The sequence below is a fragment of the Lycium ferocissimum genome, chromosome 3 (assembly GCF_029784015.1).
Source record: "Lycium ferocissimum isolate CSIRO_LF1 chromosome 3, AGI_CSIRO_Lferr_CH_V1, whole genome shotgun sequence".
Lineage (NCBI taxonomy): Eukaryota > Viridiplantae > Streptophyta > Magnoliopsida > Solanales > Solanaceae > Lycium > Lycium ferocissimum.
This window is the reverse complement of record NC_081344.1, coordinates 12737196-12757547: the sequence shown is the minus strand read 5'-3', so window position 1 is coordinate 12757547 and position 20352 is coordinate 12737196. Positions and strand designations below refer to the sequence as shown.

General features: G+C 34.3%; 1 protein-coding gene across 2 annotated transcripts; it reads right to left on the bottom strand.

Annotated features, from left to right (window-relative positions):
• Positions 1-7667: 7667 nt before the first annotated feature.
• Positions 7668-11304, bottom strand: LOC132049762 (uncharacterized). Of its 2 annotated transcripts, none has more exons than XM_059440685.1 (2): positions 10971-11304; positions 7668-10212 (listed from the first exon to the last, which is right to left on the bottom strand). In XM_059440685.1, exons 1-2 carry the CDS (start codon positions 11274-11276, stop codon positions 7798-7800), a joined length of 2721 nt encoding a protein of 906 aa, XP_059296668.1. In that variant the 5' UTR covers positions 11277-11304; the 3' UTR covers positions 7668-7797. The 2 variants fall into 2 exon arrangements, with proteins under 2 accessions (XP_059296668.1, XP_059296669.1); XM_059440686.1 differs by having other exon boundaries at positions 7668-10095.
• Between the last annotated feature and the right edge of the window lie 9048 nt (positions 11305-20352).

The window sequence follows — 20352 nt, the reverse complement described above, 5'->3', positions numbered from 1 at the left end:
ACATAGTATATCAGATGTTGACATGGTATCACAGAGGACTAACAATTCATTCCTTCAAGAAAAATACTCGGTCCTTTATGATACCAGCCGGGTATATACCATATACTAAAATGTTATCATAGATGATAGATTCATTCTAACATTACTCAGTCCTCTATGATGCCCACACGGCATATACCATATATTGACAAGGTATTATAGAGGACTGATTCATTGCTTCAACAAGAACACTTTTCAGTCCTCTATGATACCCACATGGTATATATCATATACTACTGATAGAGTATCATAGCGGATTGGTTCATTCCTTTAAGAAAAACACAATTCAATACTTTATGATACCCACATGGTATATATCATTTAATATATACTAATACAGTTTCATGGAGGACCCGTTCATTCCTTCAAGAAAAAAATTGCAAGTTAAATTTTATTTAAAAATTTACAAAAAAATAGAGTCATTATTTAAATACAAACTTTATTTTTATTTGCAAAGAGAAAAATTTCATAAATATATATTTTCAATTAATTTAGATTTTAGTAAACAAATTAGTGACTTTAGTATTTTTATTAATTACTTTTTTGTAGTGGTCTAATTATTTAATTTTTTTTTATATTTTTATTATGTTTCCTATATTTTTATATTAAAAACAAAATCCAAGACAAATAGGGAAAAAAGACAAAATTAGTAAATGACAAAAAAAAAAAAAGGAAAAGAAAACAGTAACTAAAAAGAAAACGAAGGGAGCGGGAGACGCATGAAGGAGTACAGCTCGCGAAAGAGTTTTGATTGGTGTAGGTAACCTAACGTCAAAGGTTGACAACTTCGGTCAAAACGGGGGTGGGGGCATATTAGGGTAATTTGTTTAGGTTTCTTAGGCCTCATTTGTTTGCACTTAATGGAGGTCTGAATCTGAATGGTTCAGACCTTAAGTCATTAAGGGCTGTTTGGAAAGCCACCTGGTAATTGGAATTGGTGTAATTACTAGGGTAGTAATTACACGGCCTAATAAGTACATAGTAGTGTAATTACAACGACACATTTTGTTTGTCATAACGTAATTACGGTGTAATTACAAGCATCTTTGTTTGGTTGCACAAGTGTAATTACACGATCAGTTTAATTTAAAAATAAAATTTAATTATAAAAAATTTAAAATTAATATTTAAAAAATATTGCCTTTATAAATGATATTAAATTAGTTATTTAATAACACATTGTTTCTTGAAAATATATTAATTAATAATCATATATTTGTAACTAATATTGTAACAAAAATAATTGATATATATTTTTCAAATTAATATTTAATTTTAATTAATTATAAAACTTAAAAGAAGACTTTTTTGTGAGAACGTCATGGATTGAATGTTTGACAAAAAAAATAATATTAATAAACATAATGCCATAACATTATTTAAATGTTTGACACAAAAAATCCATCAAATGTAATGAAAAATAAACAACATGCAATGTGAAAGCAAATAACTTAAAATTCAAAATATAACCTAAATTCAAAATCCAAAAGAAATAGTTCAACATAATACTCTTATGTCAAATTCCAACATTACATAAGTAAGTTCCAACGTAACTTAAGTAAATAATTCAAAAGAAAGGAAAAATATAAGTCTATAACCCCATTCACAATGAAATTCTACCTTAATAACGTCACCCGTTATATGTTAAGTTTGTTAATAACTCATTATTTCCAATATTAAGAGATTTGTAGTTTCAAATATTAGAATAATAACACGGTTATGCTAAATGAATAAAATAAAAAAATACGAGCAATTACATGGAATCACAAGAAGTAAAGGTTGGGAATGAGAAGAAAGGAAATGAAATAATATAAAAAAAAATAGATTTTAAAAAATAAAAAATAAAATTAAAATAATAGAAATAAAAAATAAATAAAAATCAAAATAATAGAAATAAAATAAATTAAAAATAAAAATAAATTAAATTAAAAAAAATAAACAAACTGAAAAGTAACCCTGTAATTACAGGGTGTAATTACACCCAATTCTCGGGGCCCCCCCCCCCGAAAATTAGAGGTGTAATTACACCTTGTCGATTACACCCAATTCCCACCTAACGTGTAATTACTTGATCAAACAAACGAGCCCAAACCGCGTAATTACACCCAATTCCAATTACCTGGGTGGCTTTCCAAAATGGCCCTAAGTGCATTTGTTTTACATTAAGATCTAACACTTATTTGGTTTGAATAGGTCTTATTCATTAAAATCTTGAACCAAGTCTTAATATCATTAAATTTACTTTGTATGGATAATTTTTAACACCCGGCTCCACCCCACCCCTCATTCCCACTACCCACAAGCCTCCTCCCCCTACCCTCTCACCACCCACCCCAACCCTACTACCCCCGCCCCTTCACCACTCCTCCCAACCCTACACTACCTCTAACCCCCCGCTCACCACCACCACTAACACCACCCCCACAACTACCCACCCACCCCCATCCCTACAACCTCCCAAGTCTATCACTACCGCCCAAAACTCCCCCCGCCCCATCTACCTTACCCCAACCACCCCCACTCCCGCTACCCACCACCCATCCCAACCCTTCACTACCCCACCCCCTATACCAACCCCCAACCACCCACCCCTAACCCTATCCCCTACCCCACTCACTACCAACACCACCCTAACCTTCCACCTCCGCCCGCCACCATTACCCACCTCCCACCACCACCACCCACCTACCGTACCGCCAACCACCCCTCACCACCACACACCCCCACCCTATCCAGAACCACGGCACCACCACCACCACCCACCACCACACACCTACCCCACCCACCATCACTACAAAGCATCTTCGTCATTACTAGCGAACATAAATGTTTTAGTTTTTATTAAATAATATTTTTATTTTATTAAATTTGTATTTATGTTCTAATATTTAGTTACTTTTTATTTGAAGTTTATATTTATAATATTTAAATAAATATATTATGGACATTCAGATGTTGAAAAACAAACAGTCTTAATCATTCAGTGTCCAGATCTAGAGACAACATCTTAATCATTCAAATGTGCATTCAGATTCAGACGTTTTTATCTTAATGAAAACAAATGAAGCCTTAGGTAACCTTAGTAATTAATAAGGATGGGGGCATATGTGGGTAATTATTTTGCTTTTTATGGGCAATTTGTGTTGTTTTCCCAAGAGATTACCATTGCTCAATGTGCTCCGTTAACAGCTGGTTTTGTCTCTTTCTTAACACCGACCGGTTCTTGCCCCTCTCCATAGACCGTCCAATTAATAGCAGCATTAACTCTCTAGGCAAAATTAATTTATGTTGCTCGGATCCTCTAAAAAAATATCTTATTTGTTTTTTTGGGATTTTTCAAAAATTGCATATATTTCGAACGATTCGACACACAAACGATAATATTTTTTACAAATCCGAGCAACATAGCTATCAATCTTCGCCTAGCTAGCATTTGTGCAGTAGGACGTCAACTATAAAATCTACTTGGACAATGCAATTAGGGCAGATGTAATAGTTCGGCAAACAGTTCAACTAGGGAAAAAAGTTATCTGCACCCGATATTTGCAACAAATCATATTAATTTATCATGGTTAAGTCATAAATCTATATATAATATAAAGCTAGGCATAGACAAGGTGATGTGGCACCTCTTTATGGCTTAGAATGCCATTTATCTTTTTTCTCCTTTTTTCGGCTTTTTTATCTTTGTGTTTCTATTTATCTTATTTTAAAAAAAATAAAAAATAAAAACTGAAAGACTCTAAATATATCATCCAATTAATGAGACAAAACTGAAAGTCTCTAAATGCATTACCATTTAAGTGAGGAAACACGTTCCTTTGGGACATATCTCTTAGAATTAAAAACACATTCAACTGATTGGAAGAGAAAAAAAAAACAACCTTTCATTTCCCAAAACGTTTAATTAGCATATAAAATTAAAAGGCTGAAGACTTGGAGTATTTGTAAATTGTAACCAACAACAATGGATCATCTCACAGCAAATTAGGAGGAGAAAATGATATGGACTACTTTGTTTTGTAATTAAGATGAAATGTTGTTCCTGTAGGCCAGAAGAATGAGTTACGAGCGGAATAGCAAATCCGACAAAATGGAGCCGAAATTGGTGCCAACATTATTTCTTTCTATTTCTTTATTCTAATTCCTTTCTCCTTTTATTTTTCCATAAAAGCGTTGTTCATTTTATTTTTTCATATGTATTTTTAATAAAAATTATTGTTTTTAGCATTAATTTTAGAATACCAAAGTAAACAACCAGTAAAGATTCTTTTATGCCTTTAACCTTTTCCAATAAGCTGCAGGTAGAATAGATGAAAATCATTTTTTTTCATAATGATTTTAACAAAATTCGTTTTAGTTCCTTAACTTTTTATTTAATATTCATTTTGTTATATAAAGTTTTCAATTGTTACAGTTTTGTTTTGGTAATTAGTGAAGTACACGATCAATTACTAGAAAATAATTTCTTTTACTTTCAATATTTAACAGAAATAAATTTGCAGATTGATAATAAGGAGAGTTTTGAATCTAATCTGAGAAATATATACCGTCTTTTTCAATGACCGCGCGAAGTGCGATTAAATTTTCTAGTTAAGATGATAGACTATAGTTTAATGATAAGTGTGTGTATGTGTGAAGATATGTGTTATGTATCCATCGAATTGATGTAAAAACAGGATGCTATTAATTTAACTTTCACCATTATTTACTGCATGTATTGATAGTGTGAACATGATATTTCCTTCGGTTTTGTTGAAAGTAGGTTCGTGGAGGTACATTATATAACCCTGTGATTGCCCTCCATGCACGTTTCAACAATCTTGAATATATCTAGAGCAATAATGCCATCTTAACCAACTCTAATGTAACGTTTAGCTACTAATTGTTTTCTTCCTCCTCTTTTAATTTTTGCCCTTCTAATTTAAATAGTATCTTCTGGGAAACAATCTTCCCAAGTCAGATTGTACTAGTTCATGCTGTTATTTCCTCTTTTAGATTATTTATACTACCTTTTATGCATTATTAATAGAATCTAAACTGTTTTCTGAAGGAAAAAAAGACTTATAGAAGGCACGCTATATCAATCTATTTATTAATTTCTGGTAAAATTAGAACTTTAATATTCAGAAATATATAAGTTGAAGTATTAATACAGCATTATTGACAACAAATTTGCATTAAGTTAAACACTATACATAAAGCCTTGAAGAAAATAGTAGTTAAAAAAAATTATCTTTCAAAAGTAAATTGTACTATATATTACGCGCAAATGCAATGACAAAATTAATGAGGCAAATAGAACACTACCTAACTAATTACAAGTAGAATTCCCGTCAATTTATTAAGACGCTACGAATTTATCAACATCAAAATGAAGATATTCGTACTAAGTTGGTGAAATAAAGTCCATCAACTATTTCTTCTAAATCAAGCTCGTACCGGTGGATACTGCGTCAGTATCGTACACCACTTTTTTGTGACAAAATAGGTTTAGACTTAGGGTGTGTTTGGGAGGGAGAGAAAAACTAGTTCCTTGAGGATTAGAAAAATGATTTCCCTTACGAGAGTAGGAAAATAAATCTTATAAATGATCGATATTCTATGCTAATCGCCTTCTCCCACTTTGCAAGCCCTCCCCTCCTCACACACACTAGTGGCAGTACTAGGATTCAATTAAAGAATGTTACACATGAGATTTGGACCCTTATATAACACAATATAATTTTTCAACGATAAAGGAAAATTCCATTTAACTCCTTCCTCCAACCTAGGTATGCCCCTTCCCCGCACACACACCGTCACCTTCTTACTAGACTAGATTATATAAAATGAATGTTCTTGGGATAATATTTTCAGGTTATTTCCCAAATATCAGAAAATAAGTAAAACAATTACTTATTTTTCAAGAAAATAGTTTTCGTGGAAAACATATTCCTTCGTACTAAACACATCCATAATATAAAAACATATTATTTTAAAACAAATTATTCAATTACAAAACTCGAGCACGAATCAGTAAAATGTTTTAGTATCTGTTGCTTCAAAATTAAGGGGGTAAATACGTGAGTTAAACTCTCTTTGGTCCACAGTCAATTGATCCGATTGACTGCTAAATTACAAAATCAGTAAAGTTTCTACTGGTCTTATTAAATTACAGTAGTAGGTTAAGTAGGTTAAATCCTTCTTCTTTACTAGTAATATCTTCTTTTTTCCCTTTATCTCGTCAATTCTTAATAAATAACCAAATTTTACCATCTCCCCTGCCACAAAAAATGAGTAATAGAGTGAGTATGAGCCATGAGCATGATTATAACAAGCCCATAAAATTTCCTACTAAGAAAGAACCAACTTCATCTATTTTGAGTATTCAAAGAAGTTCTTCAGGATTTTCTCCAATGAGTTTTTTAAAGGATATAAGAACTAAGGTTGCTAGTGCTCTAAGTTTGTTTTCAAAATCCAATTACAGAAAAAGGTGTTCACGTAAAGTCTCTTCGACAAGCTTGGCAAGGTCGCATTCTTATGCAGAAAGATTTGATTGTCAAAGAGCTGAAGCCATTGAGGATTGCATCCAGTTCTTGAATTCCTCCTCTAATTCACTCCAGAGATCCAATTCTGTTTCCTAAATTTGATTCCTTTTCTTGATATTTTTTTTCATCTCATAACAAAGTGATGTAAATTAACAACAACCAAAGGTTGCGACGGGTGGTAAGTACAGGGGGTGAATCTACAGTAGAAGTTTGTAACTTTCGTCCGGACTCTATATTTATGTTAAGTAATCTACTTCATACGTATAAATAATCTATCCCTACGCTAGTAAGTAAAAATGATTGTGAGTTCAAAGCCCATAAACTTTAAATTCTGAATCTGTCTCTAGGTGAGTACTCCATCTTCACCGGATGTCATGACATCGAGTCTTGAGATCGTTGTCGTCTTTGGTAGGCATCGTTTTACCCTTACAGAGAAATATCAGGGCATGAATCCAGATTTGAGCCTCAAGAATGGAGTCGCCTTTGATAGGGAATGTTACCCCCAATGTGGAACTTACCAGCGCCAATTCAAATTATTAGTCAGGTCTATTGTGGGTACCGGATACTGGGGAAACAAAAAAAGTAATCCAATTGATAACAAAGTGATGTAAATACAGATACTACGATATACCGTATATGCAGAGTTTCTTTTGGAATCTATTTAGCTAGGTATAGGATAGGAACTTCTATCAGCATAGATAAGAATAATTCTGTTACTGTAAGGCCTTCTTTCCTATGAATTTTGCATAGTAACTTGTATCTATTTATTTCTTCCAACAATTTCCTGCTACATTTTGTGTCAGGTTTTCGCTTTTTCATGTTCTACTTGATTATTTTACTCAAATTTTCTGGATGACTGTCAATTCCCCGCAACACAATGAAAAAAAGTTATTAACTTTTAATTTAAAGTTAGTAAGTGACCGGCAGACTGGATATATGAATTTTGGTTGGTTTCGTTCATGAAGATATCTATGAGATCCAATATTGAACATACATTATTAGCTTTTTCGAAGCAGATTGAAGCTTTACTGCAGTTTATAGGCTGCTTTGCTGCTGTTCTAAATCAAACATTTACTCTGGCTTAAAAAAAAAAAAAAAAAAGGAAAAACCATGAGCACGTGTTGCACTTCGTTACCAGTGGAGCGCTATGGCCAGTGGCCACCCCTATCAAAGTCTTGTATCTATTCTGATTTTTGTCCTGTAAAAGTTGCATTCCCTCGCGCAAGCCCTAGAAATCAACGGGAAAACTACTCAAGAAAGCTAAGGTAAGAGGATATGTGGACTTCCCAAACAAAGAACACCACTGAGGAAGCTTCCCAAGTACCGTTTCCGTTGGGGAAGTTATTCTATCAACGTCTGTCCGCAGTTTTAGCAAGGGTTGTTCTGTGTTGCTATCCTTCTTGTAGGACTTATAAGTATGATTGTTGGCCCAGAAAAGCGTCAGACTGAATTTTCTTGGTGCCTTCTTCCCTCCTGAAAACTGAATTATGTGCCATCCGTCTGCATTGCTCTTATCGCCAATTGGAACCAACTCCTCAGGACCGTCTTTCAACTGGAAATCCTCCACTTCATCAGCGTTGATACCCAGAGTCCAGCGTGTGGAAACTTTTGTGTCAATGGATACCTGTGTAACTCTATAGTCACCCTTGATATCATTCTCAACACGAATCAGAGGAATATCTGGCTCATGCCAGCCAATATTAGCATTTTTTTCGCTCCAACAACCATACTTGACCGAAAATGTTACAAAATCAAGATGTTTATCAGTGCCGCAAGTAAATCCTTCTCCAATCTGTTCAACCTCCTTCACTAGATTTCCTGGAGTAGTTGAAAATAAGGAAATGTGAGAGGTTGGTTCTTGCTTTTTGCCATTGGCTCCTGTCATATCTACAACATGCACAACATTTACAGCTCTGGCAGTATCTTTAGTAAATGGCGGAACAACACCTAGTTGAACCACAGCGAGCGAGATGCCAAACAGAAGACAAGTCGTTATAATAAGTGGCACCTTTGCACCTGAAATATGAATGTATGACAAAAGATATACCAGTGTCAAACATACTATGGCAGCAATAAATATTGCAAGCATTACATTGCCCAGCCACTCAGGGTTGCTGCCAGGACTCTTTTCAAGTCGAACTGCACTGCCAATTAGTGTGGCAACCAAATGAATAATTATGCCAGAAGAAAGCAAGAAAGGCACAGATAATCCAATCAGCAAGGTGACCGTTTTGAGGGGTTTTGGCAGCCGTGCTGGTGACAAAGTTGCTTCAAGCAATCCATATGCAAATGCAGGAGAGGCTAGCCAAGCAAGAGCCAAATAAGAAGATCCTATCTTGTAAAAGTTTCCCACAATCAAAAGAACAAGCCACTGCATTAAACCTGCTTTAAAGAGCCATCTCTCAGCATCTAACTTTGCCAGATCATCTTGCACAACCAAAGGCAGATTCACATTTCTTTTTGAAAATGTCTTTGTCAGATACTTCAACAGAATGAGATAACCCATATGTTGACCACTGAAAGCCCCGAGCACAGCAGGTGCACCGAACAAACCAACTACTAGCCATGGACTTGAAGCGAAGGGAATGGGTGAAGATGATACGAGGGGAAGAACAAAGGCAACAAGTACAGAGAAACCGATTGCGCACATCCACATGAGCATGAGACTCAAGGATGATAAGGCCAACGATACCATGGCAGAATATCCACCCATGAATAAGGATGTCGTCCATATTAAAAGTGCCTGTAATATTACCGAATTGTAGAGCATACTGGCAAAATGCTGACGGAATACGAACATGTATGTTCCCAAGATGTCAAAATATATAGCAGTATCCTGGCCAGATTTTCCATGGGAATTTGTCGCCTTGCCCTTGGGAAGATTAGTAGAAGTACCAGCCTTAAGCAGAAAGGCAAGCATATTTTCTCCAAGATGTTGAAGAGAACCAGGTTTCAAAAGCTTTAATTTGTCATTCTTTGTGTGGTATACCGCAGTATTATCAGCATACGCAAAGTCCAGACCAGAAAGACCGGCAATCTCTTGGTACACTTGGAAATCAGTAACAGATTTTATTGCCCCGGAGTTAAATATATCCTGTGCAACTATTTGGCCAGATGGATATTTTGCTGCCAAAGCAAAATTTTCAATTGCCCATGGCTGAGGACCAGTCTGAAATATTCCTGACTTCCCTCCAACACCCATGGCCTCCAAGTCAATAGCCATTGTTACAGTATCACTCCAAGAGTGTTGTATTATAAAGCTGTGAGCACCATTTAAGCCCTCCTCCTCTCCTGTGTTAAACAAGAAAATTACAGCAGTTTTGAACCCATGAGCCCATTGAGATACTCCTCGAGCAAGCTCCAACATAACAGCTACACATGAACTGCAGTCTCCAGCCCCTTCAGAGGAAAACACAGTATCAATGTGGGAAGATACTAGAATAGCATTTTCTGTTGCTTCAGGTGCATATTTTGGCGAGATCCTTAGTACAATGTGGTTCAGATCTGAATAAACAAGAGTTTTCCCCTTGAAAAGTCCACCAACAATAAAATTAGCACCAGATTTTGCATGAAAAAGATCTAATTCTACATCAACTTCCCAATGAGCTGTTTCTTTAATAGTTTCTATGGCTTGCAAGACATACTGCATCAGAAAAAAAAAAAAAAAAAAAAAAAAAGAGAGAGAGAGCACAGAAATTAGCAACTTAAGCAATAACTGTAAAACTTAAGATTCCCACTCAACCAGAAAAATGAATATTGAATCATTTAGGTGTGTATGTGCCACAAATATTAGTGATGATCAATGATAACACTAGTTAGGATTTTGGTTTAAGGTAAGAGTGATGAGGCTAGTAAAGCCTTGGCATTAGTTCCCAAAATTTTGACGTCCCAAAAGAATTTTGATGGTAAATGTTAGTATGATTTTATTTTCTCTTAGACAATATTGAAGAGTATAAAAGAAGTATAAAATTTATATAAAAAGGATAGAAAGAAAAAATACTTACTTTTTAAAGAGAAATATTTTAGAACTTTGAACTAAACTACCCAAATCTCCATATTAATAAAGAAAGTTTTTACAATAACATCCAAGGTAATGTATTAAAAGGGGAGAAGTATTCAAGCACGTAAAACTTTTTGGAACACATGACTAGTATCTGATTAAGTTGGATTAATCCTTATTATTATAAATAACAATATTGCTCTCACCAAGAACTAAATTTTTTTATTATACATAAGCTAGATATGTAAGCATTTCAAAAAGATGTGATAAATGTGTAGTTATGATGCAGTTATACCTACGCCAAGCAGTCTAGGAAGGTAAAGAAATAAATGTTTTGGATGCACATACGATGTCAAGTAAATAGCAACTTGTCAGAAAATTAAATTGAAAAGTTAATATACCTGCAAGGCATGATCGAGTGCATCTGAACCAACAGGATGTGGACCCAATTGAGTTAAGGCTTCAACATGTTTGATGGCTTGATGCTCCGAGAAACCCCTCTTACCAACCTCTTCCGCCCCAAGTGGCTTAGGTAGATTGAGAAACTGAAGTTGATACACAGACCAACTCCCATATGCCGCTAGCACAAACAACGCTAAAATCACATATTTTGACCTTTTTGCTACCAAAACCACATTGTCTGAATTGCTGCTCTCCCATCTAGTAGATGGATTAGATTGCGTCGAACCTTTAGCCCTGTGCCTCATTTTCTTCTACCACTCAGTACTATCCAATTAGCCTAGGTATAGGCGATAGAGAATAATAATAAGCTAACACAATCAAGAATGTTAAATACATATAATTGACTTTTTCGTGGTTGGACTTTATTTATAGAAGTCAACTCAAACTCTTTCCCTTATCCATTTAGCATTTTGTTTGTGTAATTCCCTGCAACTGAAAACTCAATAATAATATATGATAATTATTCATATTAATCAGATGGTAATTTAGCAGCAAAATATATCGTGTTAGACAATAAATTATTGTTAAATTTCTTTTTCTTTATCCTTATTATTTCTTGACAATCTTTGAATAAAATATAACTTCAGAACAAGCATATTTTATTTATCATCATCAAGAGCATACTCAACGGTATACAACATTTAGTTAGGAGTTTAACATAAATTGCTCTTCCCGTGTGTTCACTGAACAAAAATCGGTGCATCATTTTTTATCACCAAAAGGTAAATACATGCATGCATAGCAGGCGTAAGCTTAAATCACCATTCAGGCATTGTTTACAGTTGATCATCGTCAAGAACAATTATGCGTCAATACCAAACAAGTTGAGGTCGACTATATGAATCCTCACTTTATTTATGATCAGCTCATATGATTATTATAGTAAATAAAATAAGTGAAAATAAGTAGTGCAGCAACAACAACAACAACAATATTGAGGGAACTTACTTGGATAGGGGCAACCAACAGGAGACTAGTATATTGACGGAAGAAGCAGCAAGCAGATGCGAGAAGAGCACACTCTTTTTCTTCTTCCTTTAATTTGCACGCTTTCAAATTAGGATTCTTTACCAGAAAGAGCCTCTCTACCTCGCAAGGTAGGATAACATACACTATATCCTCCCCACACCCCACTTTGTGAAATTTTACTGGTATGTTGTTTTACACATTAGGGATTCTTTAATCCCACCAATGCCTCACGATTTTTTTTTTAATTAAAAAAAAAAAAAAAAAAGGAGTTGAAGGACGGCGCTGTTTTGCCTGTTAAATTAAAGGGGGGAAAAAATAAACGACCACAGCAAAAAAGGAAAAACTTATGCGTTTAGCCGGCTTCGTACCTGTTACCTTGGGCTGAAAGTGAAGCCCGTTTCAATTTATGTCAAGGGATTCAAAATTAAATATATGTACATAAATAAATAAATGGAGACGTTTGGCTTTTTAAAGGTTATTTGAATTTAATGAAAATGTGAAGGAAAAAAAATTAAAAATTACAGGGCAAAAGCTTTTTAAGGAAAGGAAAGAAAAATTCGGACAATAAAAAAATGCAAATAATGATCTAGAGAAATGTCATAACAATACAATGTTATTATATCTTAGCTTGGTTGCCCTCTTCCAAAGACATGCTTAGTTACCCAATACATTGGATCTTTCAATTTAAATCCGGAATCACTTACACCTCAACCTTCAGTTCTCGGCTTCTGCCTTTATATACTAATTAGTTAATTTGACCGCGCTTCGCGCAATCATTGTAAGCTTCAAGTTTATTGTGATTACCAACCTCTATCCTGTAATGTCTTTCTTTAAGAACTTGTAAGGTGCACATAACTCTTTTTTCTTACATATTTCGAATATATTATAGTAAAATTAATGTGACACCGTCAATAGATGAAGCTCCATTTATAAATTCTCTATATTATCAATTTCAAAACTAATTTCATTTAATTCTGAATATAAAAAATAATAGTTCCTGAACAGTTCAATTTTTTTTTCCACGGTAATGAACTTGGCTAATCCTTGCGCCCTCCCCTCCCCCCAAAAAATATATCATTTCCTTTAGACATAAAAATAGAAATCATAACTAATTTCATCTAAATCTCAAAATAAAATATGATTATCATCTAATTCACGAGTTAGGAGAAAAATGTTTATACATTGTGACGAAGATTAATAGAATGAAACTAAACCTCGATTTCTTTAACAGGAGAAGTTGTAAGCTCCTAAAAGTGTGAGTACTGAGTAGTAATACATTCCTTCTCAAATTTATTTGGGGCTCTCAAAATCATTTTGTCACCTGTCTGGTAACTTTTAATGAAGATATTATTAACTGTCATATGTAGTTCTTCTTTTTTATTTTTTGTTTTTGCAATTGTTGGCATACTTTGCAAAATGCATACGTAGTTTTTCTTGTTAAAATAATTTTCTATGCACAATGAAAAATATAATATTGCTTTGGAGAAAAAAGTTAAAGAAAAATACAATATGACCAGGCTAGCTGCTCATATATGAAACCATAAAGCATAATCCTTCCGAGGTACATCACGGTATGTTCAAAACTCAAGTACTCAACCTGTACACACTTAATGTTCAGTACTTTTGAGCCTTCAACCGAATTCACTTATGATTCAAATCATGCACTTAAAGTGGAATTTCTAAACTATTTCAGTCCTAGTATCTTAATTATTTGAAGTTTGATGTGAAGCTTTGACCAGACCATTCTTGTATACATGCGTTTATCCCTCAAACTTTTAACATGTAAAATCACAGGTTGACTCAAAATTAATCACGTTTTGAAACTATAGTACTTGCAATTATGTAACCTACCTTGTTAGTCGAGTCGATCAAATCACGACTTGACATCTCTTTTGTAGACATCTCTTTGCAACGGATACATGTACGTAAAATTTAAAGACTTTCAATTTCTCTATCCAAAATGTCATGGAGTACAGGAAGGTCAGCAAAGTTCGATTTAGATCCACCTGTCAGATTGAAGATTAGTCAAAGTTTTATATATCAAGAATTTGGTAAACAACATAATTTTAACTAATTTCAATATAAAGTTATAGCTAATGGAAGAAGTATCCTGATCCTTCAAAAGCATCAACCCTTGTTTCAAAGGCAACTGCATTTTTTTATTAGAAAAAAATAGAAGTTCTTAATGCAGTCAATTTCTCCAAACTAGTTCAGCTAAATTCTAGGGATTATGCACAACATGAACTATTCAAAGGGGGAAAACCATTCTTGTCAAAAACTGAAGTGAGATTATCATCGCTATTTGCTCATGATATCCAACCAAAATTCTTCTAAAGCATTTAAAATAGAAACAAGAATGAAAAAGAAAACAAACAATTACAAACTGGTCACATCTTCATTGTTCTTTCTCCCTCAAAGAAATTACTTCATAATTTAGTAACTTTTTCGATTCTAGTCTAACAAATTTTACAATATCAAGACTTCAATATTAATCAAGATTCTGATTTCAGGCTATACTTTTGTATAAAGAAAATCATCATAGACACACAAAGTGAAACTAAAGCACATGCATTAAAAAATGCCCTCAAAATTAATTTTATATAATGCTGGCTATTATTTTGATGGCCAGCTATACAATGTAAAAATTCAAAAACTAAAATTGAAAGAACTCCCCTGCTCATCCTCTTTTTCTCCACTTTGTAGAAATGCTACCATTTCCCTTACTGGGAATAGCAATGCTTGTGCAGTGCCCTTCGTCTTCTGTAATATTTGTCTTGCATTCATCAGCAAAATCTTTCTCTTAATAAAGACTCTTTTCTTGGTTTCTCCCTCGCTTCAAAGCCGATGACGCGTCCTAAAACCATTACTTTCTTGCATACCTTGGTTTCTTTTAACCCCTCCAAGGTGAATATTTCTTCACAGAAATAACGACCACAGGTCATACAAAGGCAGAATTTCATGAAAATTGACCGTTTTTCAATTACAAAAGCTAAAAAGTGACTATTATCAAATTTACCAGAATATTTGCTTCAAACCTCATTTTCTAAGTCATAACTCACAAGTGGATAAAGCATGTTGTCAATTTGAGAGGCCTCTGTTTCGAGGCAAGTATTCACTTTGCTCACATTTGACAACATTACACAAACCTATTCCCATGATAAGGTAACGAAATCGAAAAAGTGCACAATATTTTAAGAGCCATAATGTGTTGGTCCAAAATCAGATTGTCATACAGTTCGTATTCCCGCAACAAATTTGAAATCGGAAAGGTCTTTTGGCCACACTGTTTTGGCCACAATCCAAAAATAATTTATCTTCTTAATGTTATTTATCATACAGTTTATCGTTTAAAATTATCTCAACAAATTTGAAATACTCTCAAAATACTTCAAATCACCTGCAGCACCTTAAACCAAGAATCGTATTAAGATGTTGGTCATAAGCGTGGTCTTTATCACGGTGTTCTATGTCGGAATGGAGTTTGACATAGATTCCCTCATGAAGGAAGAATCTGATGAAATCAACGGCTCTTTCACTGTGTTGTTTTTTTCACTTCCCATGCACTATGTCTTCTAGCGTACCTGGTAATTAAGAGAATGAATTAAAGAGGAATAATAGTGGGAGGAAAATTAAGAGAAGTAATTAAAGAAGAAGTAATTGTTGAGAACTCGATACGAAAAGAAGCAACTGTTCGGGAATGGGAAAATAGATTGAAAATAAATGAGGGAAAAGGAGGATAAAAAGGCAAAAAAACAGGAAAAAAAAGATAAATAGCATTCCTGATCAATGAGGCATGCCACGTCACGGGGCCTATGTCCTGCTTTTATAATATATATAGATATAGATTAACTAGGTAATTTACCCGTGCTTCACGCAGTCATAAATGACCTTATAAAATTTGTAATTAGTTCTCTCCTAATATTTAAAATAACAATAATGTAAATTCTAGTAAATACATTAAGAACATTCCAACAAAAATAAGAAGATTTGACAGTATCACATATCTCAAGAACCTCTTTGAAATCACAGAAGTCTTTCCATTTTGAGCAATTTTATTTACTACATATTTTTCAATTGTCATCTTTGTTGCTTAGTATATTGGCTTCTCAATTTTGGACAATTTTTCAACATTAATTTACACGAAAAGTATAAAATATTTCTATTTAAAGTTGGACTGAGAGTAGAAATGGAAAAAGAAAAAAAAAAAACTTTGAGAGGATAATTTTGGTTTCGGTCTCTTGTCATCGCAGCTGAAGGTGTAGTCATCTTCATTAGAACCCATAGTTTGACCATTTGATTGGATATAAGCAAGATAAAAAGAGTCTTGTGAAACTTTATGAAGCCATGATGCTGCCATAGTTATGGTCAAAATAAACCTTTCCGTTTACATTATATCCAGCATAAGGGCAGTAAAATGGGCAGACCACCGAACGGAGACTGTTAGTCTATAACTTCTATACTTGTCCGCAAAATCAACCACCTGCAATATTTTTAATGTGCTTAAAATTCTATGCATAAGAAGCTCAAAAATAAAAATGTACAAGGCACGTATAACTCGTGCATAGGCAATTTGCGTAATTACCTCTTGTGCAGTATGTAATAATTTAGAGGAATAAGAAGGGTCAGAAACTTTGAACATAATAGAGGCAGCACCAATGCAATTGCAGCCTCAGCAGCAACATCATAACCCAGATTTTGGGTACATTGTTGAGTCATGTCTTCTTTGCTAACCAGCTACCACGCATATTAAGAAACCAATGATGAAGTGTAAAGTTTATCAAATTATCCTTATGTTAAAAAAAATATTTTTTTGCTCTTGATGATTAGAACATGCACAAGTAGTTCATCTTTTGACATTGGGAATCCAATCATCATCATTTAGAGTACTACTACTTCTTTTGCCTCTTACTATTCCTATCTTCCATAGGCCAAAACTTTAATTTTCTCGTGAAACCCAAAATTTGACATTGTGAATCCAACTTTTGACCTTGAATAAAGAAACTTGTCATTTTTTTGTCCAAGGGCAAAGATGGAAAAAACTAGTCAATATATGCATTGGTATCTACAAGGAGAAACTTATTATGGGACAAATTTTTATGACTAAGGTGACACTTATTATGGGACGGAGGGAGTAGTTGTTAGTTACCAAATATCGATAGGCATATCTTCTTTGAACATGCCTTTTTAATCGTTCTCGCAGGACCGTTTAAGATGTTCAATTGTATTGAAATCTAGTAATTTTGCTAGATTCGTACACAACTATACAACTGGATTAGGATGTTGAAACGTTATGAAAATATATATTGAACAAAAACCTTCAGTTGGAAGTAGATGAAGGTGTTGAACCTTTTTGAAAACATATATTGAGCAAGACATCAATAATTGAACTTAAAGGGTCAAAAAGAATTGCCCGACTTGCATCTACAACAAAACAACAGCATACTCAGTGTAATCCTACAAGTGGGGTCTGGGGTGGGTGGTTTCTACGCAACCTTACCCCTACCTTATGAAAGTAGAGAGGTTATTTCCAATAGACCCTCGGCTCAAGTAAAACATAACAAAATCAGTTACGGAAGGAATTACAGTAGTGAAGCTTATTATGCTTTAAATATTGATAGGCATTCCCAAGAAACTCATGTGAATTGCAGAAACCTTTTTGTCCCTCTAACTCTTCATTCTTGTGTTCCGCTTTAAGAATATTTTATGCAGCAAAGTTTAGACTACAATCACATACGATTCTCTATTTGACTACATTTTAATCCATATAGTGCTAATAAGTACCTTTTCACTCAATTTGAAGCCTAAATTTCAAAGTTAGCAAAGCTGCTTTTTCTTAAAGATATTCCACATCAATGGTAACACAAACCATGTAATAAGGAAAAGTTGAGTGCTGCCTTAAGATTTCTTACCTGGCGCATCAACCGAGATTCTTTTGTAGATGTTGAGCCACACAATAAAGCAACTGATGGTTTGCATTCTGCATCTTCCATGTTTGTTAATAAGTTTTGAATTTGCTTATAATTTCCCAGCCTGCATCTGTAGTGTGGATTTTGGAGCCATTCCTGAAACCATGTGTAAAGAAATGGATCATGGGCCTAACTCAACCTCAAAAGCTAGCTTATGAGAGGAGGATTGTCCAAATCCATATAAGGAGACTACGTCTGCATTAACCATATGAGAGACTTTTTTCATTCTTCAACACCCCACCTCACACCTAGGACTGGACATCTAGTGCGTGGGCAATTTAATTTGGGGGCCCACATCGGGTGAGACGGGTCCTGCTCTGATACCATGTAACGAAATGGATCATGGACCTAACTCAACCTCAAAAGCTAGCTTATGAGGGGAGGATTGTCCAAGTCCATATAAGGAGACTATCCATCTCATTAACCACCGATGAGAGACTTTTTTCATTCTTCAACACCATGGGCAATGTATCTCTAAGGGATTTTTTCCGAACAGGGCGTCAAAATAAGCATGTCCTGTTGTTTTGCTTTTTCTTAGAATAGACTTATGATACAGTTCTGCATTAAACATGATTCGCATTCGAAGATAATAAGCTCATGAAGAAAGATAAAGATATAGGGAAGACCAAAATGCACCATTTCATTCATCAAAGTTTTTATGGTAACCGTAAATTCTTAGCCATTTGTTGTGAGTTTAAAAAATCTTATTTTTACTGATTTGGTGCATAAAACACAAGAAGGTACAATGAAACAACTCAAAATAGCAAATAGGAAATAGATAAAGAGAGGGCATTGTCTAAACAACAATAAATTACAAGGAAACTGGACTTAGGAGCATCAAACCTCAGATACACCTCCAAGGACTACTAATTGATCAGTTTCCTCTGGTGAATAACTAAGTTGTTGAAGCTACTTCCACATGAAGACACAGGGAGAGAATGTGCAATAAAGCCACAAGAGAAGTAGAATCAAATTGGTCCATGTCAAAAGCAGTCAATCTTTCTGTCGCAAAATTGAAGAACTCAGTCGGTAAATTAAGTTTTATGTATCATTGATGTTCCAATCTTCCCCTCAAGAAGCCATCACTTATTTTGTTCTTTAAATTGAAATCTGAAAGAGGGAATGAAGAGATTGAAGAATTTGATCTTGAATTAATGATATTTAAAAGGCGGAAAGTCATGATTTAAAGAACACTATATACATTCCGTGTTAATACAAGAGTATAGGGGCAGAGCTAGGTACAGCCAAGGGGGCTGAACCCCCTTTGACAGAAAATTACACTGTTTATATATGGCTAAAATTATATTTTGTATATATATGTTAGATATTGAATCCCCTTTGGCTTCTTCGTGTGTTTACTTTTTCATATTTTGAACCCCCTTAGTGAAAATCCTGGCTCCGCCACTGCCAAAGTAATTGAGATCTTATGGGAGTGGTGATGGTCGGTCCTTGAACTTCGCTGCGGGATTTCTCCTTTGTGGATAATTTAGTGCAGTGGAGGAAGAATACATATATATATATATATATATATATATATATATATATATATATATATATATATATATATATATATATATGTAGAGGGAGAGAGAGAGAGAGGGAGAGAGAGAGGGGGAGGGATCGAGAGGCAAACTGGAAACGTTACAAAGAGAGCAAAAAGGCAGGGAAGAGTGTTTTAAGATTATTAGGTTGCTGAAGCGGTGTTTCATGCTTTCTGTTTTTTTTTTCCAGAGGAAACTGCCAAAATAATGTGGTAAAAGATAAATATATTTCCTGCGTTTAGGATGCGCCACGTCAGCGGACCTATGTCCTGCTTTTATACATATTTATATAGAAGATTCTTATTTGCGAAAACATGTTATAAGCAGTCTTGCTTGGATTTGAGGCTTAGTAATTGCTGTCATTATAAACTAGTCATTATGGTCTATTTTTTACACTAAGGATAAAATCTATTCATATAGAAAAAGTTAAAGGTACAAAGTAAACCATTGAGATGTAAGCTCAAGTTGACATAAAGATATATAGTATATAGTGATAGACAACATTGACTATATTGGCAGTTGCATGATGAACCATTTAATGGAACTAAAATAGACCCTAGAATTTTTACTGCAAAAATATGATTTTCTAGTATAGACACAAGATTTTGTTAGCATCAGCTTACTCCTTTGCAATTATTTAACTTGTTGACCTATTACACCATAGACTATACTGCAAAATTTACACGAGTCGTCTTGCAATTTGGTATGCCACATCGTGACATGTTCTATGGAACTCAAGGCTGTATATCTTATAGTTGTAATTTGAAATAAATGTTGCAAATGGAGTAATATAATTCCTTAAGTGGTTAGATTTAACCAAGGGGATTAACTGGGAGCAAGAGAGA

Bases quoted from the DNA above. Each gene is read 5' to 3' on its own strand.
- LOC132049762 (XM_059440685.1), bottom strand. From the start codon at position 11,276: ATGAGGCACAGGGCTAAAGGTTCGACGCAATCTAATCCATCTACTAGA. The intron at 10,213-10,970 runs GTATATTAACTT...TTTCTGATGCAG, and splicing joins CACTCGATCATGCCTTGCAG to TATGTCTTGCAAGCCATAGA.